Here is a 23,647-nt window from a genome sequence, read left to right as displayed (position 1 = left end):
CTCCGTCCAAAAATCTCGTTAAAGTGCTGACATGCCAGTTGTTCGGCGATAAAATAACTATTATACCCTCACTTTATTTTTTTAATTAATTAATTAATTAATTCTTTTCTCTCTTTTTTGTGTTTTTGCTTTTTTCCATTTTTTTAAGGGGCGACATCAGAGCTTAAAGCTTTCTGATTTTACCCTCTTCCTTCTCTTCTTCCTCTCTCTCTTCCTCCATCACTTGTCACCATGCTGCTGCGCCAGAATCTCTTCCTCCCTCTTCCTTCTCTCTTCCTCCTTCTCTCCTCGGTCGTTGACGCCTTAAAGCCGAGACCTCTCACCTACCTAGCGACCCAGAGCCACCAAACCAACCCGACCTGCCAACTTCAACACCTTCGTCGATCACATCGATTCCCGCAGCTCCGAGGTGGAGCGGCGACGGAATCATTTATCTTCCTACAGAGGTATGCCAAGGTCGGCGACGGAATTTAAGGTGAGCTTCTGGGTTTGAATCGAGAGATGAGTTTGATTGTTTGAGGCTCACATGACTCCACCAAATCGACTCAACCCCACCAAATTGACTGATCCCAATTCACAGCCTCATCCCTGAAATGAATTGGGCTTTCACTGCATTGGGTTAATTTTGAGGGAAAATTGAGGTTTAGGAATTGGAATTTCTTAGTCGTGTTGGCTTGAGGCTGGTGCCGTAGTCCTTGACCTTGCCGGTGAAGGAGAGGACAGGTTTGGATTTAGGGGCTGAACCAATTCGGTTTTGGATTTTGGGAAATTGTTTGTGATTTTGTGGAAATTGTTTGTGATTACAAGAGTTTATATATGGGTTTTGGTAGAAAGAGAGAAAGGAAGTGTGGGTGATAGTGGCGGTGAAAGGGTGGCGGTGCAACGTAGGTAGTGATGGTGGTGGAGACCGTGAAGGTGGTGGCAGTGGCACGAGGATGGAGGGAATAAGAGATAAACAGAAGAAAAAAAGTCAAAAAAATAAAATAAAAGAGAAAGAATAATAATAATAAAAAAATGAACCAAGGGTATAATAGATATTTTATCGCCGAAAAACTGCCATGTCAGCACTTTAACGAGATTTTTTTTTTACGGAGGGTAACGTCAAGGACCTATTGGTCTAAAATTTTGGAGTACAAGGAGTAAGCGAGCGAGATTAAAAAGGGAGGGACTGAACTGTTTGTTTCCTGAAAGTGCAGGGAGAAAATAGTATTTAACCCTTTAAATAATGTTATGAATCAAACTGATAAAGTTGAGAAGAGTGTTATTAAGACTCTAATGTGGTGAAATATTGTCCATTACGCGGGGGGGGGGGGGGGGGTTGTAACTGCATGAAAAACATATTGGTATGTAGATCTTGTATGTTGTATTGCGGTAGAAAATACTGAAATTGTACGGTTCTGTTCATAAATAACATTTTGCTATTGGTTGTTATGCTTGGCTTCAAATGAAATGTATGAAACTTAATCATTGTTCTGCTAGGGTATTGATCTTTACCTGTATCAATCAAGGATAACATACAAAGTTCTCGATCATCTTGGTTGTTGTACTTCGTTCTGTAATGTCAAGATAATCCAAGTCATGAGGTTTTGGATGGTAAAATCATCTGAACGAAGTTGGTGGACATTATTCAGATTTAACTGTAATGGAACATGAGAAAAAGCTGCTGAGTCCTGTGAATATTTTATTGTTAAAGCAATGCATTTATTTTCAAGTTGCTTCTTAACCCTTTTTTTTCTGGATATACTTATGTGATAAGTTTCTAAAATTTCATCTGTTGGCTCATTACCTTCCTGTGACAGTGAAGACATCTAACAACAGCTCTGAAAATGAGCATTATCAGGTGAAATGTTACCAGATGTATGAGAGCTTATTTCAGGTTTGTTCTAGCTTTAGGTTAATATTCACTCACACACACACACACTTTTAGGATTACAAGATAGGATTTTGGATAAACTCACCTAATATGGAACACCATATGAGTGGATCGGTGGGAGGAATTATACATTAACTTTTGTGTTATTGCTGTCTGATATTCTTTTTGACAACTCATGTAGTAGCAATAGGAGTCCAATAAGGGTATTGAATAGAGCTATCTAGTTATTGTTAGAAACCATATACATGCTCACAACAAATGCACACAATCATAAAAGGATTAAGGCTTACCTTCAGCAATCACTGGCATGGATTCCATCTTATGCAGCTGCAAACACGAACACTGAATATGGCCTTCTGTTACTTACCAACTTGCTTCTCAATGGACAGAACAATATGCAAAACGTCGATAGTAATCAGGGACCAATTCATCTGTATATATAGGTGACTTAAACCTCAAGAAGCTTCCCATTAAAGCTATCCATATCGGTTTAGGTTTCCTAGTTAGATTCTTAATGTAACACTTCATTGTAGTCTTTCTTGCAGACTAAGAATAGGATTACTTACCTTAATGAATAGATACACTGCTTCATTAAGTTACAAGTATTGATTTACAGTTTGTATCCATGTTAAACTAGGATTGATATTAAGCTAATCATCAATTACTTTATGATGATATGTGTTATGTCCATATTTGATCTTACAATCTCCCCCTTGGACTCACACATATCATGCTCGATGATTTGCACCAGAGAACATCAAAACCTACTTAACTTACTGAAGTGCGCGCCAGATAACAAACTCAAATCGAAAATCCATTCCAACATGGTCAGATCACAGTTACTTATGCAGAGCAAGAAACAGTATACATTTAACAAAAATGCAGAGTTTCAAAACCACAAACACAAGCTTCTGCAATCCACATATGTTCAACCAGAAGTGATACAATATATGTTAATGTGTATCAACAAGTAAACATATATTAGGTCCTACTTTATGTTTCTAAAACCAGAAACTCAAGCAAATTTACTGAACACTGATGGCTTAAAAATATTGCTTGAACCTTAACATCATGCTTCACATGATTTAAGCCATCTGATAGCAAGTATAACTTTAAACACAAAATCAATAATTTTTCAGAACATTCAACAAAAACTGTAGTAATAACCAAAATCTGAAAATACCTCAAAATTTATTAATAATAAAATCTGTCATTACAAACAAGTTGTGATAAACAAAATAAAAGATCACAACTAAAACACAAGAACTCAAAAAAAAAACTTTAGAATTTTAAATGCTCCAACTGGACTAACTCTCTACTAAACCTAAGCATCTAAATTAGCTAAAATTCCAATGCTTGCTGTATGCTTCTGGAATGCAGCCACTGACAATGTCTTGGTGAAAGGATCTGCTAGCTGTGAATTTGTGTCAATACTAAAAATAGCTATTTCACCATGCTAGCTGTGAATTTGTGTCAATACTCAAAACAGCTATTTCACCATGCTTTACTCTTTCTCTAACACTGTAATACTTTAGATCAATATGCTTGGAATTATTTGACCTTTTACTGTTCTTGCTAAAGAAAACTGCAGCCTCATTGTCACAATAAATCACAAGTGTGCCAGCCACAATGTGACTCAATACTTTGGTCTGCATGAGAAAATTCCTAATCCAAAGTCCTTCACACACAGTTTCATATACTGCAATAAATTCGGCTTGCATAGTAGAAGTTGAAACAAGTGTTTGTTTCATGGTTTTCCAAGCAATAGCACCTCCTGCAAGCATGAACACATATCCACAAGTGGACTTCTTGGAGTCTGGATAATTCCCTGCAAAATCCGAGTCTGAGAATCCAATGAGTTTCAGATCCTCTACTTGCCTATAAACTAGCATGTGGCTTTTAGTTCTCTGCAGGTATCTCAACACTTTCTTCCCAGCTACCCAATGTTCATGGCCTGGATTAGATTGGAATCTTGACAAAATCCCTACTGCAAAAGACAAATCCGGCCTAGTGCAGACTTGTGCATACATGAGACTTCCTACAAGTCTGGCATAAGGCTTTGACTCCATATTTTGTTTCTCAACATCACTATTGGGACTTTGCTTCTTGGTTAACTTATCTCCTTTGGACATGGGAACTTCTCCAGCTGCACACTTCTCCATACCAAATCTCTTAAAAATTTTGGTAACATAATTCTGTTGAGACAAACCAAGTAGTCTCTGTGCTCTATCTCTTTTAATTTCAATGCCTAGTTCATAGGATGCTTCTCCTAAGTCTTTCATGTCAAAATTCTTTGACAGAAAACTCTTGGTATCTTTAAGCAGTTTAATGTTACTGCTAGCCAAAAGTATATCATCCACATAGAGTACCAGAAAAATAAAATTGTTCCCAACTGTCTTCAAATAAACACACTCATCAACAAGATTTTCTGTAAATCCAAAAGTAGAAATCACAGAATCAAATTTCTTGTACCACTATCTAGAAGCTTGTTTTAGGCCATAAATTGATTTTCTTAACTTACACACTAAGTTTTCACTTCCAGCTTGTACAAACCCTTCTGGCTGCCTCATATAAATCACTTCATCTAGTTCACCATTCAAGAAAGCTGTTTTAACATCCATCTGGTGCAGCTCCATATCAAAATGAGCCACCAAAACCATGATTATCCTAAACGAGTCTTTTGTAGAAACTGGAGAAAAAGTCTCAGTAAAATCAATGCCCTCCTTCTGTGTAAAACCTTTGGCAACTAATCTTGCTTTATGTCTCTCTACATTGCCATTTGCATCTCTTTTGGTTTTGAAAATCCATTTACAACCTATAGGCTTCTGGTTGGGGTCAGGTTCAACTAATTCCCAAACTGCATTTTGACTCATGGAATTAATTTCTACTTCCATTGCTTGCTGCCATTGATGAGATTCACTACTTTCAATGGCCTGATTAAATGTAGTTGGATCATTGTCCTCTGCACAGTCCATTTCAATTTCTGCTTCTTGCAGATAAACAATGTAGTCACTCTCTTCCCTCCCATAAGTTGGTTTTCTTGCTCTCTGTGATCTTCTAGGCTGAGCCACTGGAGGATGGTGAGGTTCAGTTACTTGACCAGTTACGTGGTCAGTTACTTGACCAGGTACAGTTACTTAGTCAGTTACATGGTCAGTGACTTGACCAGGTACAATTACTTGGTCAGTGACATGGTCAGTGACTTGACCAGGTATAGTTACTTGGTCAGTGACATGGTCAGTTACTTGGCCAGTTACTCGACCAGGTACAGTTACTTGGTCAGTGACATGGTCAGTTACGTGACCAATGACATGATTAGTTACATCTTGTTCTAAAGGCAATGCTACACTTATATTCTCATCTGACACAATTTCCTCAAAATCTGAGGTTAAATCCTCAAGGTTTGTATTGTGAACTTTTTCACTTAGAAACTTTACTTGATGTGTTTCAAAAATTCTAGGTGAATGATGAGCAGAATATAATTTATAGCCTTTAGATTTATCTGGATAACCTATAAAATAGCAACTAACAGTTTTGGGGTCAAGTTTATTCAAGCTTGGATTATAAATCCTAGCTTCTGCATGACATCCCCAAACATGGCAGTGATGAAGACTAGGTTTCCTGCCACACCAAAGCTCAAAAGCAGTATTTTCTATGGCTTTGCTAGGTGTCATGTTGCAAATATAATTTGCAGTTTTTAAAGCCTCACCCCACAGAAATTTAGGCAAACCAGTTGTACACATCATGCATCTAACCATGTTCAAAAGAGTCCTATTCTTTCTCTCTGCAACACCATTCTGTTGTGGATTATAGGGTGTTGTGTATTGAGCTTTAATTCCATTGTCTTGCAAAAACAAGGTAAATGGACCCTTTTGTTGGCTGGATTCAGTGTACTTTCCATAGAACTCTCCCTCTCTATCTGACCTAACTGTTTTGATTTTCTTTTCTAGTTGATTTTCTACCTCAGACTTAAAGATTTGAAAGGCTTTCAATGCTTGTGCCTTTTCTGAAAGTAGATAAATATAACTATATCTAGAAAAGTCATCAATGAATGTGATAAAATACACATTTCCACAGATAGTTTGATGCCTAAATGGTCCACATATATGAGTTCTAATAAATTTTGGTTTCTATATGCAGTCTTCTTTCTAGTATTAGTTATTTTTCCCTTAAAGCATTCAACACAGTCTGTTAGATCAGAAAAATCAAGTTCATTTAGGATGTTGTTTTTCACCAAAATTTTCAATCTCTCTTTTGAAACATGGCCGAGTCTTCTATGCCATAAAAATGCAGACTTTTCATTTAGTTTGGTTCTTTTAATACCTGTTAAAGTGCTAGTACTGTTTGTGTTATTTTCAACAAGTAAAATTTCTTGTTGGGCCATTGAACAATTTAACTGTAAATAATCATTCATAATAACACTAGAACCAATTTGAACAGAATTTTTAGAAATAAGAATTCCATTACTATCCATAACAAGTCTACAACCAGATTTTACTAAAAGAGAAACTGAAACCAAATTCCTTCTCATGGAAGGTACATAAAAAACATTGTCCAAAACTAATAATTTTCCTAATCCTAAATCGAGCTTTAAGGTTCCAATAGCCTTGACTGCCACTCTCATGCCATTGCCTACACACAGGTTCACTTCATCACTTTTTGGGATTCTCCTCCTTATGAATCCCTGCAAAGAATTAGTAATATGAATAGGTGAGCCTGAATCTATCCACCAAGACTGTGGTTCAACATTTATAAGATTAATTTCTAAAGAAAAAACTGTATTAGAAAAAATCTTACCCTTTTTGGCTAACCAATTTTTATAGCCAGTGCAGTCCTTTTTCATGTGTCCTACTCTTTTGCAAAAGTAGCACTTGAACCTAAATGGCCTATTTTCCTTGGCCACTGCAGCTGTTGAACTCTTAGTTATGGCTTTGATAGGCTTGAGCTTATTTTGGGGCTTTTTCCTTTTAGGCTTCTCAATGAGGTTAATGGTTGTAGCAGGTTCCTTTTCTTCCTTGATCCTAGATTCTTCATCCACACAGATGGATATAAGTTCATCTAGAGTCTAGTTTCCCTTTTGAGAGTTGTAACTGGTCCTAAGATGACTAAAACTGTTAGGCAAGGAATGTAGTGCATAATGCACTACCTGCTCATCCCTAACCCATCAAGAGCTCCCTGAGTCTGCCATTTATATTGATCATGTAATTACCGGATGGAACAAAATTGATAGAGTTTGAGTAATGACAGTTATTCAAACAAGCAACAGCACAAATAAAAGAACACAAGAATTGCTGACGCAGTGTAAACCTCTCCACTGAGGAAACTTCACTGCGTGGCTTTTAACGTAGCCAACACGAGAATCAAATCCAATATGAATCAAATCGTTACAGATCACAAGTAGTGGTATTCAACACAACCACATTGACTAGCAACAATGCTAACTTGCTCACAACTGTAAAAGACCTATTCTAAACAACTATGAAGCAATCTGTATAGATGAAGAAATCTGGACACGCCTTCAAATTCAATCTTGCCTTGAAGCCTCACTGATCTCAATCACATATGCAAGTGATGAATGCAGTGAACAAGCAGTATGATCAATCAATCAAACAAACAATGAGAGTTTTGTAAAACAGTTAGTGCATACTATGCAGCACAATTAAAATTCTCAATCAGAAAACTCTACATCTCATAATGCAGTTTCAAAACCTTTTATAGAAGATAAAGACTCCCCTCAATCCAATCACATTAAACACCGATTGAGATAAACATGGAAAGGTTTTTCAAAACAATATGCAATCACAATCTTTTATCTGATATGTATTCAAAACAATTCTAAATGCAGATAAGATTTCCTAAACTCCTTTCCTTAAACACTATTTGAATTGGAGAGTTTAGACCCACAATATATGCATCAATCACATGCAAATTGATATGATATGCAAATTAAAAGCTCTCTGAACCTAGACCATATTTTCAGAATTATATGGAGAAAGAATCGTGTATAATCAATGCGTCTAACCCTAATTGATTCCTATTAGGAAAGATCTTTTTAACAAAAGATTGCCAATTAAAATAAACAGACCTAAATCAATTAGGTCTTCAATGGGACGATTTTAACTGGTGAAAAAAATCTTTGCATAATAAAATTTAAGAATAGAAAGATACTTTCCAAAAACAAACTTCCTAAAACCTAGGACTGACTCAAGGATTGCAACACATATTGCAATCCCAATGCATATGCTGACTCATGAGATGCATTTACCTGTAACGTATTTGAGATCAGTATTAGGCCCTTTTCCAGCTTCTTCAGTGATGAATTGTCATGATATACTTCACTAGCTTTGTATGGGAATGCCAACAAATAACATGTACAAAATCTTGTACTTACAATTTCCCCCTTTGGCATTCCTATACAAAACACATCTAATTAATACAAACTCCCCTCAACAAGTACTTGAGGATCCTCACTTGGGAAGAAGCCTGCAATTCCTGTAACACTTATCACACACACCTTGTAAAAAGCAAGTTAAAGATAAGGCATAGGAATGTCAATGCAATTTCAAGATCAATATCAAAAGATTTAAACAATCAAAGCACAAGTGGATCAAATTCACCAATATTCTCCCCCTTTTTGTCTAGGAATGACAAAGGCAACCTTCAGCTTGTAGTTAATGAACAAGTGAGAGCACAACATAATAAAACCGAACATGTAGACACAGCTTGTGAATGAACCCAAGAATACCAGCTCTTGTGCTGCTCGTACTTGAGTGAATAAATAGAGGAGCATGCAACAAGGAACAAAAGCACATACTTCAAATATTTCATTCCGATATCATCATATTCCTTTGTCTTATTCCCTGCATGGGACTCAGAACCTCAACATTGGTATCTTCCCACTTCTATCAATCTCTATGTGCATGGCCTTCCCAATTTTCCAAAATTTAATGCAGCAGCCAACTCCAGAGCTTGCAAGAACCATCCATGAATTCATTGTCAAGTAGATAGAGGAAGATAACAAACTAGCTTATGAAGCACACAAAAACTGAATATCGTTTTTTTTTTTTTTTTTTTTTTTAATTTTTTTTTTTTTTTAATTTTTATATATATATCGAAAACGCAAAACTAACAACCTAAAAATAGCAAAAAGGTTTCAATTTTCTTCCCCCCACACTTAAACCAAATATTGTCCTCAATGTTTGACAAATAATCACATGTAATGAAAAGATTTAAGTATAGAAAGAGAGAGAAAAGAAAACAACAAAAACAAGTATAGTTAAGAAAAGTAGAGAATGCTCCCTCTTGTAGACCTCCCAATGCACACAACCTTTGGAGACGAACTAAAGACACAAACCTCAAGGCTAATTAAGCCTTGACTTCCTAACATAAGTTCCATGCCAAACATGCTCCAAAGGTACTCCAATAATGCTCAAAGACAATAGGAAACATCACTTGTCACAAACTGATTTCAGCTAAAACCTTGCAGCAGTCCTACTTCCGAGGCTTATAGCTCATCCATTCAGAATCGGAATCCAAAGATCCTACTTGGAGATGAAAGTTCATATTCAGGGCTTTCCGTACATATGTGGCGCAAATTCTAAGTCCAAGGGATGTGAAAACTAGAGACCTGCAAAGTTAGCAAAAAAATACAGAAAACTGTCAGAATGCTGACAGAATGTCCTTTGTCCATTCAAACCTGAATACCGGAAGCTACAGGGGTCACATTCAGAAACCCGTTGGTATGAATGAAGTAGACATCTGGGGCTTCAAATACATGTAAGGCTTGTCTCATTTGGACCCCGGGAATTATCCCCTGTTTTGCGCTTTATGTGGCTCAGCTGCCCAGTTTTCTGGTTTTTTTGCCCTGACCTTTCTGTACTCAACTGGAGACTGCAGACTCATTAGAACTCAGAATTTCTATCTGTCAACTCCATTGGAAAATAGACTCCTGGGGCTTTTGATCCATGTATGGCACGTCTTCTGATTCCAAGTGAGCTGTGAACCCTAGCCGTTCAAAATGAACTGATCCGCGAGCCAGAAAAACTGTTTCGGTCAACAGTGATCTTCTTCTATCTTTCCTCAACTATATGACCTGCACACACACTAAAAACATAAAAAGGAACCAGAAAAGAAGCAATGAAATTGAAAAGAAGATTCAGGTAAACTATAACACCCTTTTAACATAAAAGTTTCCTATGCCGTTGCCATCTCCTCATCCATTCATTGGATTGCCTCCCAATTAGTGCTTGGTTTCATGTCATACAAGCGCACTTTCATTTCCAAATTCGTTGAACTTCTCATGTTCAGTAATCAGTGACCTATTCAATGACCTGATCGGTGACCTGATCGGCTTCACCACTGAAACCAAAATCATTTACACGGAACACACAAAAAAGCGATGCAACATTGACATTTTTATGACAAATGCAACTTCTGTAGCGGAAGCTATGTAGAAGGAGGATCACCAGTAGATGTTTCGCAATAGACACCAGCCCAAGAAGAATCAATCAGAGAAAGATAGCCCAAGTATCAATACTCCCCCTAAGTGTGATCATGTGATGAGAGATGCAAGGATGAAATGCAAACACACAATGAGTGGGTTGTATCCAAATGCTAAGAACAGATTTAATTCGCATAGCTTTTCCAACAAGAGCAATACCACTTAATCATAAACAAGAGTGCAACAAAATAAGTTCACACGAGTGAATTGATTCCGACAATCACAAGGTAAGATAGAGGGTGATCGAGTATTCTATACCTCTTGTTGTGAAGAGTGAACATATCTCAAGATGGGGTGTGTAATATTTGTGGAAACCTGAAAACCAAGCCTCACATACGAAACAAATTTAAGCACGTAAACTATATTCCCCCTTATAACACCGTGAGGGCATGATTTTGAATTTTTCTTTTGGCCTTTCACACAAAGTAACATTTTTGCTCAAGAAGACTACGACCCATGTAACGAGTATTAAGCTAGCAGCTCCCAAGTCAGATGACTTTAGGGTACTAGATGTAACAAGGACATCCCAAAGAGCACATCTACTCGAGTCAATAGTCTCATAATCCACCGGGGTGACCAAACCATTCCCGTTTCTTCCCAATCCTCATATCGTTCGTCACGACCGAGGGCTGTTTACTTTGGCAATAGCCTGGCCATGCTCCATATAAAACATTTTTTTTTTTTTTTTTCAAGGAGCAGCAAAAATAAGGAAATATTCCGTACAAGAGTATTGAGAACAGGCCAACCAACAAATATGACTTACCACCACTTAGAGTATGTGTGCATGTGAGGATTCAAGGTGATAGAGAATATGTTGTTCAAGCTCACAATTACAGAGTGATGCAGGAACAAATTCAAAACATGCTAAGCAACTCATTGCACACAGATTTAAGAAAAGGAGTAGAGCCCTCATCAATCTAAGTTCAAATTAATCTGTCAGACACTTAGGGATACAAATCACAATCTTGAATTTCCAGAAACTGATCCTAACAATGCAGAAACGTAAATAATAATGCACCTATACTACCATGAAGACATACAACATGAATGCATGCAAAATGGATCAAGCGAAGTGAGAGTATCAATACTTAGAGCATCCACCAACGGTGCTTCTAAGTGATTCAAATTGAGTTCTGTCTAAAGGCCTAGTAAACGAATTAGACAATTTGTGTTCAGTACGTAGGAACGAAAGCAAGCTCAAGCATATTATCAAGATTATTCATATGAGCAGAAAAATAATTATTTGAACCTTTTTTAATCCAGATTTGCTTCTGCTTCAAATTCTGCTCTTTGGGGATTGCAATCCTGCTAATCAACTTCAGATGCTCTTTCAGCTCTGCTTGCAGCGATGCAGTTGAGCCTATTTTTGATGCTTTCCTCTGATTTTGAGTGACCCTGCGGAGCATATTACATCTAGGACGTATGTGTCCCAATTTTCCGCAGAAATGACAAGTAGGAGTGAAACTTTTTGAGTTATGAACATACCTAGGCTGACGCACAGAGATGTGACTGTCAGAACTTACCTGAGTTCTCCTTTGATGAGGTGGAGGTGCTGAATCAAATTTAGGCTTTTGAGGAAGAGTTGGGGGATGAGTTTCTTGGTCATTTGATGAGCTTGAGTGCACACTTGAGCTCACACCTTTCACAAAGTTAGAACGATTGATTTTTGCACCTTTATGCCGCAACCTTTTCTTGTTGGTGTGTGGTTTTCCAATTCCAATCATTTTGGAAACCAAATCTGACCCTATTGAGAATTTGTTGAACTTTTCTTGAGACTCTTCAAGCTTGACCTGCAAACTCTCAATTTTAGAGGTTAGTGAGATATTCAGATTTGATTGGGCTTTAACTTCAACCTGAAGGGTTTTAATCCTGTCAATCAACTCAATACGCTCCACCTCCCAATTTTGGGAATTCATCTTATCCTGCAAAATATCAAGTTTGTCAGTGTAAGCAAAGCGTTCACCTTCCCATTTTTCTTTGCATGATTCAAGATTTAACTCGGCCTTGATCTTTGCTTTTCTGATTTGCTCAATCTCGTTCTCAAGTTTAAGATTTCTTTTGAACATCACTCTTGAAGCTTTATACAGTTCCCTGCACTTATCATTAGTCACATCATCTGATATATCAAAAATCTTACCTTTACTGTTGGAATCGTCAGATGCCTCATGATAAGGTGAGGAGATGAAAGCAATATTCTCTTCTTCATTCTCAGTTTGAGAATTTTCCTCACTGTCGCTCCAAGTTGACTTAAGAGCCTTGTTATTTTGTGAGCTATATTTTCTATTTCCACAATCAGAAGAGATATGACCAATACCACCACATTCATAACGTATAGGTTTTTCAACAACGCTTTTCTCTTTATCAAAATTATTGACTTTTGGGTTTTTGTCAAATCGTTTTTCAGATAATTGCCCCCTTTTTGATTCAGATATACTTTTTGAAGTACTACCATAAGAGTTTTTATTTTTCAGAAATTTTTTAAACTCTTTGGTTAGTAAAGCTAAATCCACAGAATCACTATCATCCACATCTTTCATTTTAACAGAAGAGATAGCAAAATTTTGTACCTTTTTCTTAGGCTTGAACCTCATCATGATCTTCCATTGCGAGTAATCTTCACCATCAAAATATGGGGGACACTTTATCGAACTAGCAGCTCTGTCACATTCATGTTCCATCATGTCCTCGGATCTACTAAAAAGCTTTAGAACCCGCTCTGATGCCAATTGTAATTACCGGATGGAACAAAATTGATAGAGTTTGAGTAATGACAGTTATTCAAACAAGCAACAGCACAAATAAAAGAACACAAGAATTGCTGACGCAGTGTAAACCTCTCCACTGAGGAAACTTCACTGCGTGGCTTTTAACGTAGCCAACACGAGAATCAAATCCAATATGAATCAAATCGTTACAGATCACAAGTAGTGGTATTCAACACAACCACATTGACTAGCAACAATGCTAACTTGCTCACAACTGTAAAAGACCTATTCTAAACAACTATGAAGCAATCTGTATAGATGAAGAAATCTGGACACGCCTTCAAATTCAATCTTGCCTTGAAGCCTCACTGATCTCAATCACATATGCAAGTGATGAATGCAGTGAACAAGCAGTATGATCAATCAATCAAACAAACAATGAGAGTTTTGTAAAACAGTTAGTGCATACTATGCAGCACAATTAAAATTCTCAATCAGAAAACTCTACATCTCATAATGCAGTTTCAAAACCTTTTATAGAAGATAAAGACTCCCCCTCAATCCAATCACATTAAACACCGATTGAGATAAACATGGAAAGGTTTTTCAAAACAATATGCAATCACAATCTTTTATCTGATATGTATTCAAAACAATTCTAAATGCAGATAAGATTTCCTAAACTCCTTTCCTTAAACACTATTTGAATTGGAGAGTTTAGACCCACAATATATGCATCAATCACATGCAAATTGATATGATATGCAAATTAAAAGCTCTCTGAACCTAGACCATATTTTCAGAATTATATGGAGAAAGAATCGTGTATAATCAATGCGTCTAACCCTAATTGATTCCTATTAGGAAAGATCTTTTTAACAAAAGATTGCCAATTAAAATAAACAGACCTAAATCAATTAGGTCTTCAATGGGACGATTTTAACTGGTGAAAAAAATCTTTGCATAATAAAATTTAAGAATAGAAAGATACTTTCCAAAAACAAACTTCCTAAAACCTAGGACTGACTCAAGGATTGCAACACATATTGCAATCCCAATGCATATGCTGACTCATGAGATGCATTTACCTGTAACGTATTTGAGATCAGTATTAGGCCCTTTTCCAGCTTCTTCAGTGATGAATTGTCATGATATACTTCACTAGCTTTGTATGGGAATGCCAACAAATAACATGTACAAAATCTTGTACTTACAGATCATCTTCATAATATGCTCTCTAACTCCCCCTGACCCCATGTACTTCAAATCATGAAACTCCTTGGTTAGCCTAGCAGCTTCTGCTTTTTCACTTTCTTTAAACTTAGCACCTACGAGTTCCAGAAAATCTGATGCTAGCTCAGGTTCTTCTATACTTCCTCTGACAGTCTTGGACATAGAGGTACGAATGAGGTTCTTAGCCATTCTATTGGATCTATGCCACTTCTTGTAAAGATCAGTTTCCTTCTTAGTGCTCTTTTCAGTTAACTCTTCAGGTTTGTCCTCAGTGAAGCAATAATCTATGTTCTCATGCATTCCCATATAGTTCTCTACAGAATCTAGCCAAGCTCTATAGTTGGTTCCAGTTAACATCAAGACACTGTTCAAGTTCATGTAAGAGTTACCTAAGGAGCAAAACAAAAATTCATGTGAGTTCTCAATTTGTAAAGAAAATAACTTTAAGTTTTCTGTGTTTTATTAAGCTTTAAGCAACCTAAACAAAAACATACAGAAAACCTAAACAAACCATACTTGCATTCATGTCAGTCCATAACAAAAACAATGTTAAGCAACACTTTTGAGCAAAAGCATAACATCCTGGAGTTCTTTATCAATATGCCATGTTCAATGAAAACAAGTTATCCAAAGAAATTTATCCACATCTTTAGACAGAAGAAAAATTTATGAGTATCTGTATTTATTTTCATCAAGCATGCATATTGCTGTTTTGTATTCTAAAACCATACTTGACCACTTCTTTGGAAGATAAAACTGAAGCATAATTTTAAAACACAAAACACAATTTCAGTTTTGTTACTCGATCAGTTACATGGTCAGTGACCTGACCAGTTACATGGTCAGTGACCTGACCAGTTACATGGTCAGTGACCTGACCAGTTACATGGTCAGTGACCTGATCATTGTTTTCTGCCAACATCAATGAAGAATGCTTTGTGCATCATAATCACTTATGCCAACAGAAAACCACAAAACTCATGAGCTTTTAACTTTATATTCTACCCAGATTCATCCTTGTAAGAAAATTAAGCTCTCATATCTGACAATTTTAATAATGTGTAAACAAATTATGGGAGATTTTTGTTCTTCATGCAATTTTACACAATCACAGATACAATACCATATCATCAATCAATTCATCATGCATATTCAAGCACAATCAAAATTGTTTCGATTCCAAGAAACCACAGAACAATCAAGAAATTGTAAATTTCATCCGGTCACCATCTACTCTAACCTAACGCATGCCGGGAATGCTACTAGTGTTCTTGAGCACAATCAAAAACTCAAGTATCATGCTATGAATCGAAATCAATTTCACAGAATAACCCCTTTTTGCTTTTTCCCCAATTTGCTACTAAAAATCACAGCGGAAGCGTGAATTTGATAATTAACCAGATGCAGCAATCGACTTAAGTAACTTACTTTGATCAGTTACATGACCAGTTACATGGTCAGTGACCTGGTCAGTTACTTGACCCGTAAAGCAAAAACCCTTTTTTTTTTTTTTTTTTTCTTTTTGTATTTGTTTTGCAAAACCCTAAAACGATTTTGATATATATGAGCCTATGCTCTGATACCAATTGTTAGAAACCATATACATGCTCACAACATATGCACACAATCATAAAAGGATTAAGGCTTACCTTCAGCAATCACTGGCATGGATTCCATCTTATGCAGCTGCAAACTCGAACATTGAATATGGCCTTCTGTTACTTACCAACTTGCTTCTCAATGGACAGAACAATATGCAAAACGTCGGTAGTAATCAGGGACCAATTCATCTGTATATATAGGTGACTTAAACCTCAAGAAGCTTCCCATTAAAGCTATCCATATCGGTTTAGGTTTCCTAGTTAGATTCTTAATGTAACACTTCATTGTAGTCTTTCTTGCAGACTAAGAATAGGATTACTTATCTTAATGAATAGATACACTGCTTCATTAAGTTACAAATATTGATTTACAGTTTGTATCCATGTTAAACTAGGATTGATATTAAGCTAATCATCAATTACTTTATGATGATATGTGTTATGTCCATATTTGATCTTACAGTTATTTGATTCATATACCATATTGTCATGTCAACTATGTATTTATTTCGTAAAAAAGTCGGATCCAATAAGGATATTGAGTATCCAAGTAAATGCTTCCAAAACTAAAAAGAATAGAGCTTTATTCGTTGTTTGAGAACCTTTGATCAAACTCTCAGAGGAATATGGCTGAAGTTGAGCCTGGATATCATTTTAACATAACCTACCGAGCCACACTTTAATGGAATCACAATTAACTTCAATAAATGATTTGAGGATAAAATTTGGAGTCCCGCGAACAAAATCATTTCTTGACCTCATTTCAATTTTCCGTCAAGAAGCCCAGAGCTCTCTGTCTCCGTCTCCGTCTCTGTCTCTCTCTCCCTCCTGTTTCGGTTTTCTCATTTCTTTCTGAGCACTTCCTTTAAACTTAACAATCTTCGTCAATGTGGTTGTACTGTTCTTAAAGCTTAAAATCAGTCTTAAGCTCACTATTACTTGATAACTTTATTCAGGTTGTGTTACAACTGAAGGAGGCAGAGATCACTGAGCTGGACTTGCTTCTTCTAACGAGCTCTTGCTCATTAATTATGAAGAAACTCTTAGTTGCTCTCTCTAGTGTTCGATCTTCCTTTACGCAGTTTTCTTCAACGATATATCTGTTCTGGCTAGGTAGATCTGTTTGATAAGTTAGATTTTGTTGGTAGTTATTGCCATACTTAAACTTGGTTTGTGACTTTTGTTGCAATTTTGGCATCTTCAACAGAGATGAGGATAAAAAGAATGCCAATGGATGCAGAGTCTTGCAGAATTATTGAATGGATGGAAAAAGGTAGCAATAAGAATTCATTGATTTGGATGAGCTTCTCAGCTTTTACTTATTTTCTTTTGAGATTTTGATTTTCTTGTTTGACTATAAATTTGCTTTACTAATTTTTTAATTTTTTTAAAAAAAAATTATTTTTCCTAAATATTTGTAGGTGTTTGCAATGCCTTGCAGAAGAAGTATTTGGAAACCCATATTTAAATAAACCACCCGCGAACTAAAATGTTCCTCAAATACACAAATCTCAACGCTTTTCAAAACAAATCGAAATTAACATTTCCACAATCATTTGTTTTCCAAAAGCCACAACCCAAAACAATAAAAAGCATCATTTCATGCATATTGTTTCAAAATCTACAAACCACCAAAACATATATATTTCACGTAAATATATCTTATATGTAGTCATCCGCTCATGAATGCCTACTAATACCAACTATAATTTGCAGTTAACTAAATAACTCTCAAAACGATAAAGGTAAGTCCGAAGGACAATGATAGGAATCCACATGTAAGGCTTAACGAAAATTAGACATTTAGATCTCTGGGTAAGATTTGGTTAATTTCACATGAAACGAGGCAAGTTGTAATCAGTACCATTTTAATCACTATAAATTTTGATAAGCATTACTTTGTGATGTACCACTATCCATGTTGGTTGAATTTATGGTTTGGACGTTTGTGTCTTATAATATTATTTTGTTACATTTTCAGATAAATAATTTTTTCTAATTGCTGTTGACCTGCAGTTTCATTCACTTACTGAAATTCTGAGAGCCAGGAAGTTTCAATGACTTATAGTCGCTATGAAAAGAAGAAACAGTGTCGAACATTCAAGTGATTTAACAGCAGAAATTACCCCCGGCCAGATGGGTAACTTTCAATTTCATTCTCATCCTGCTCTCCTTAGCTACCAGTTTCCTCAATCTATGGGATAATGTTAATGAGCAAGAATTCTGCTTGTAAAATAGTCCACATACTTGTCCAACTCTGGATAGCATGCCTGAAGAGGCAAGTCTAAAATTGTTTTTAGTTCTTACACCATATTGTAATGCTCTAGAAAACTTTGTCTATCTTGGTAAATCAAACTTACATTGTTTATGTTTCAGTGTGCCATACTGATGAAACTCCTATACTATGATGATGTGGCGGTATTACCCTTGTAATACAGCTTCATGTCTTGTTCATTGCTATGTGGCGGTAACTCAAACTTACATTGTTTATGTTTCAGTGTGCCATACTGATGAAACTCCTATACTATGATGATGTGGCGGTATTACCCTTGAAATCCAGCTTCATGCATGTCATGTTCATTGCTATGTGCCTTCTGTGCCAAACGGGGAAACAGTTATGTGACATTGCAGCCAGCAGATTATGAGCCTCCATTCTTCCACTGCTGCCGAAAAGAGGAAGCTTGTAATCCATGGACCAAGGATCCTTTGAAATTGGAGGTTGGCAACGCAAACAGAAAACATCTTCTATTAAATCTCAAGGTAAGAATAAGGAGTCTTTTTGGAATGGCCAGATAGAAAAATTCGTCATGTATATGCCAGTTTTGGTATAGTGATACTTATTGATGATACAGGTTAATAGTGTGTTTGATTCCTGCGAGGATGAAAATGATTGTATTCAAGATGATGAAGTGAGCCTAGGAGTTGATTCCATGCAAATGGATATGGGTCTTCTGACAGTGAGGTACAAGTCATCAATTCAATATATATCTTCTTTGGCTTTTGAGCTTCAAATAAGCTTAATGAGCCAAACGTTTTAAAAATCTAGTTCAGAATATGATTTTGACACTAAACCTGACATATCTTGTTACATTTCCCAGGTTCAGCAATCATTAGAGGATTAGTATATAGTTGCTCCTCTAGGTAAGACTTGAAAATCTTATTATAGTATAGCATAAGCTTTGTAGTAGAGCTCCACCTTGCTGAAAAGTTTTCTTTTTTGAGTTGTTGGTGGGAATACTATGGTTCTCTCGATAGATAAGCAACAACCAGAAGAAGATAGCAGCACAATTGTGGAAGGTAATCAAACAACTCCGCATAACTAAGTAACCAGAGCTCTTCGAAGGAGAGTAGAGTGAAACAGAAATTTAAGATCGAATTGCTCTGACCAATGACCTATTTAATGGCTTATGTCTTAAAGACTTACTTTTTTTTTTTTTAAATCAGTCTGCTGCATATGTGTAGGCTAATTAGCTGTATGCTCTACAGGTACAGAAGAGGCTCAGGATAAGTAGTCGCCGCATATATTGAAACTGTTGAAGTTATTGATGTTCTCACAAACTTCTCAGACATCTCAATGGTATGAATTTGACACGTGCAATTCTCTTCTGGAAAACTGTGCCAAAAATTTGCCCTTGATATAGTTTTGGCTTATAGAAAAAGATGCTTTCATATTTTCTTCAATCTATTCTTATAAATCTTAATATCTGACCTATTGACTTCATCTCTTCATTGATGCAAGTTCTGACTGAAGGTAAACTTGACAATGCACTTAAAGCTTTTGCTGCTTTGGTTTTACTCATCTGAGGATATTTATAACAATTTCTTTCCAAATATTTGTGGCTGGACTAAAGAAATTACGGAGAAGCTTGTCTTGGAAGATGTTCTACCAAAAACTGGAGTGCACACTTTATTAACAGACTTTTTTGATTTCAAAATTGTGTCCCTATTTCCTTTCTTTTGAGGAAACCTAATGTTCCTTGTGACCTACATGTAGGATTGATGGTAAACAAAATTCTTGTAAATCATTAAGAACTGGAGTATATGAATCATTATGTAAAAGTTCAAGTGTTAGCTCGCATAGTGCCTCCGCACCTAGGGTTTCTTGCCTAAACCGTACAATTATGGCTTGTCCATTCTTTAATCATGATAGGTGTCAGCCCAAAATATCAACACCACCTTTGCTTAATAAACTCATCAAGTCAAATATGGTTGAAGAAATTAAAGATTTGTATTACTGTAAATATTGACCAATTTAAATATACTGAAAATTTCTGACCAACACTTTTGTTCATCTGCCTTTCCATTTTAAGTTTCAACTGATCTCGATAATCTCCTTTCTCCTAGCCTTTTCACAGTATGCAGAACAATTGACAGTCAAGATATGGTCTCGGAAGCATACCTACTTATTGGTGTTTCTTTGTGACTTTGGCAGTTCTTTGCCTCCCGTTTTAGAATATGAACCTCCCGTTTTAGAATATGAACCACATCGTTCTGGTTATAATGGAGTTAGGTTTGTCAGCTATCTCTTTCTGGGGTTCAAATAATGTTCTCAATTAACTGATAAAGTTGGTAGGAGCATTATTAGGATTTTAATGCAGTGAAACATGTTTCCCTTGTTTTGATTTCAAAATTGTGCCCCTATTTCCTTTCTTTTGAGAAAAACTAATTTTCCTTGTGACTTACATGTAGGAGTCCGAATTTGCGCTGGTAAAAATGAATGGTTAAGTAGTTGCAGGTGGTGATAAAGCTCCAGAGACTAACGTTCACATGTACTGATGTACATAAAGGTTATTTGCAATTCCTATCTTTTCATATTTGTTTGCGAGGAGTCAACGTAAGTACTAGTATTTTGAAACTTCATCGTCGTATTTTGCTTGGCCCGACAACTATTCTTCAGTCTCAAGTACAAGATTGCACACTCTATATAGAGGATGATGACAGTAGTACAATATTGTTCTCTTAGCTTTGTCAGATACAAAAGTTTTGTAGATTTTCATTTAGGTGAGTGTATTTTTGGTTGCAGGCTCTGTATCATTCTCTTCAGATGCAGTATGTGTCAGTTCCAAAGCTTCACACCAAGCTTGGAGAGGAGAAGCACGACAGAATACAGTGCAGAAGATTGATAAATGGCACGAGAAGGTTCTTGAAGCCAAAGGCAACCAAAGGCTAGGTGAGTCATGTTGCAGTCTGTGCCAGTATAGAACACTTGGTGGATCAAATTATGTCCAACTTTCTTTAATCATTTACTTTTATAACCCGGAAAGCGTGTGCTGCATTCTGATATTACTGAGAAAATGCTTATTGCAGTCCAGAAAGCTTTGAATTATAATGAAATGGTTTCTTTATAAACATGTCTACAAATCTTTTTCACAATTCTGACCTTTTACATCAAACAGGATGTGGATAACATTGAACCATAAAGCAAGTCAAATAATCAAGATCTTCATCCAGTGGGTAAGTCATCATAAGGTTTTCATGCACAAATTTGAGTATAAGCTCTTTGGCTGTTTCTTTACATTAGCAGTTTAGTACTTATATTTACAAAATGCTTTTGTCATCAGGAAGCAATAGTAGAGACACTCCACATCGGAAACACTCCCACAAGCGGGGCTTAGGTGAGAGTTCAGTAGTGAAATTTCTACTCTAACCCTTCGATTTCATGTTTATTTTCTCTTGGTACTGAACCGTTGATGAACTTTTTTTTTTTTTTTCTTTCTTCTTTTTCTAAAACTGTGCGGCCAGTAATTTCAAGGGATTGCTTTGCAACTGGGAATGATAATAATTGAGCAAATGGCTACACGAATTACTGTGATGAGGTGAAGAGTGGTTCGTAGTAGTAGGTCCACGTCCACCCCCGTCCACCCAATACAAGCGTTCTAGGAAATCAAGCATGGTATGAGTTTCAAACTTATAATTCAAGCTTCTTAACATATAATGGTTAATTAGCTGTAGAAGTTACAGGTCTGGTGCACAAGGCCTAGTGTAAATGATATGACTATAATATCTTGTAACCGGTAGTCTTTTCCCCCTTCGATCTGTAGGTCAAGGAGTCTATTCTTCAGTACTCGTAGGCACCAGAGATCTCAAGCGCTTTGAAGATATGGCGTGTGCTCATTCCGCCTACCATGAACTGTCTTTTGTTTTTGATATATTTTTTATTCCTTGCAGTTGTTGAATCCTAAATTACTAAACTTTAATTTGTAATGACTAGAGAGAAGGAAAATACTTCATTACATTAATGTACCGATACATTAAGTAGACTAGGGCTTAGTTTGGGATTGCTGTGCTGTGAGAGGAAGCACTTCTGAACTTACTGTGAGAGGAAGCACTTCTGAACTTGCTGTGAGAGGAAGCAGCTGAGGTGTTTGGTAAACTGTTTTTAAAAGTGTTGTGAGAGCGAAAAGCAATTTCTAGGTGTTTGGTGAGTTGAAGGCAAAAGTGTTTTAGCTGGGTATAATTACCAAAATGGTCATACATGCTAAGATATGCTACTAAAATACATAATTTTGTTTTTTGATTTTGTAACCATACCAAATAAAAAAAATTTCTCATCTATTATCCTTGTACCTTTGCTTGGACCAAATAAAAGATTTACTTTAAACCCTTCAATATGCATATTATGTTTTAATATTACACAAAATAAGTCAAGAATATTTGGATTAATTTCCCGACCATAGTTCAACGGAAACTATTACACAAAATATATTGAAGTCACTTGAAATTTGCAACTAAATGCTAATTAAGTAGATGCATTCATTAGACTTTGTGCAATTATATTTCTTAACACCTCCATTTCTTGTCTTCCCGAACCATCTCCTTCTGTTAGAACCACAGATTCTTTGCATCTCTCTTCCTCAACTCAAGCCACAAACAAATCTCTTTCATTAATTGATTTATCTCCAGCTTGATATTGCTACTGTCAAGGATATATTATGGCTAGAGTTTAGCATCTGTTACAAGGCTAGGATTGAGCAGTTTGATATTGTTGTATTTTCAATTGAATGCTTTCTGTAAATATAACCATGTAAACTGCTATATATTGTATAGAGTGCAATTGCACAAATCAATGAAAATCAATTTCTTCATGGTATCAGCCTAGGTTTCTGGTTCTCACAGGTGTTCTCTCGTCTTCTCTTCTTTCCTCTTCCTCAATGGCTCCTTCCTCCTCCTCCAACACCCCTGTCCCTACCCAAAACGCTTCTCAATTCCTCAAACTTCATGAAACCAATTACTTAGTGTGGCTACGACAGATCAAACCTTACCTCCGTGGTGCTAATCTCTGGGGGTATGTTGATGGGACCATTCCAGAGCCAACAGTCACCATCACCACTCCTGCAACCACTGACACTCCTGCCAAAACTGTTTCTAATCCGGAGCATGACAATTGGGTTACAGTAGATCAACAAATTGTGAGCATTCTCAATACATCCCTCACTGAAAATATAGCTCGCCTTACCGTTGGGTTTGACACTTCTCAAAGCATCTGGGATTGCTTGTCGCGTCATTTTGATCAAAAGTCTGCAGCCAGTGCTACAACTCTCAAACTTCAGCTCTTTGACCTCCAAAAGGGCACTCAATCTGTTGACGCGTATCTCCAACAAGCCAAATCCATCGCTGACTCTCTGGCCTCCATTAATCAACCGGTTTCTGATGCCGATCTTGTCGTCGCTACCCTCCATGGCCTTGGTCCAGACTACCTCATGCTGCGTACTGCGCTTGCCCAGTCTACCCTCCC

General features: G+C 36.6%; 1 protein-coding gene and 3 long non-coding RNA genes across 4 annotated transcripts; all 4 read left to right on the top strand.

The window, feature by feature from the left end:
* The first annotated feature begins 1,730 nt into the window (after positions 1-1,730).
* Positions 1,731-17,370, top strand: LOC112200664. The gene is made up of 3 exons (XR_002936410.1): positions 1,731-1,876; positions 17,120-17,185; positions 17,334-17,370. It is a non-coding gene; the product is annotated as an uncharacterized LOC112200664 (long non-coding RNA).
* Positions 17,371-18,132: 762 nt separating this feature from the next.
* LOC112198302 (meiosis-specific protein ASY1-like) lies at positions 18,133-18,950 on the top strand. Its single transcript, XM_024339398.2, has 4 exons — positions 18,133-18,190; positions 18,289-18,341; positions 18,528-18,672; positions 18,765-18,950. The coding sequence occupies exons 1-4, from the start codon at positions 18,179-18,181 to the stop codon at positions 18,948-18,950; spliced, it is 396 nt and encodes a 131-aa protein (XP_024195166.2). The 5' UTR covers positions 18,133-18,178.
* Positions 18,951-19,019: 69 nt separating this feature from the next.
* On the top strand, positions 19,020-20,374 carry LOC121053017. The gene is made up of 3 exons (XR_005810524.1): positions 19,020-19,209; positions 19,399-19,489; positions 20,257-20,374. It is a non-coding gene; the product is annotated as an uncharacterized LOC121053017 (long non-coding RNA).
* Positions 20,375-20,687: 313 nt separating this feature from the next.
* On the top strand, positions 20,688-21,610 carry LOC112198303. The gene is made up of 4 exons (XR_002935932.2): positions 20,688-20,699; positions 20,936-21,082; positions 21,309-21,366; positions 21,474-21,610. It is a non-coding gene; the product is annotated as an uncharacterized LOC112198303 (long non-coding RNA).
* Positions 21,611-23,647: the final 2,037 nt, after the last annotated feature.

This window comes from Rosa chinensis, chromosome 4, assembly GCF_002994745.2.
Source record: "Rosa chinensis cultivar Old Blush chromosome 4, RchiOBHm-V2, whole genome shotgun sequence".
Classification (NCBI taxonomy): domain Eukaryota; kingdom Viridiplantae; phylum Streptophyta; class Magnoliopsida; order Rosales; family Rosaceae; genus Rosa; species Rosa chinensis.
The sequence above is the reverse complement of the archived record's forward strand: the minus strand, read 5'-3'. Positions and strand labels throughout refer to the sequence as shown.

Bases quoted from the DNA above. Each gene is read 5' to 3' on its own strand.
- LOC112198302 (XM_024339398.2), top strand. The intron at 18,342-18,527 runs GTAATACAGCTT...ACGGGGAAACAG, and splicing joins GATGTGGCGGTATTACCCTT to TTATGTGACATTGCAGCCAG. The intron at 18,673-18,764 runs GTAAGAATAAGG...TTGATGATACAG, and splicing joins ATCTTCTATTAAATCTCAAG to GTTAATAGTGTGTTTGATTC.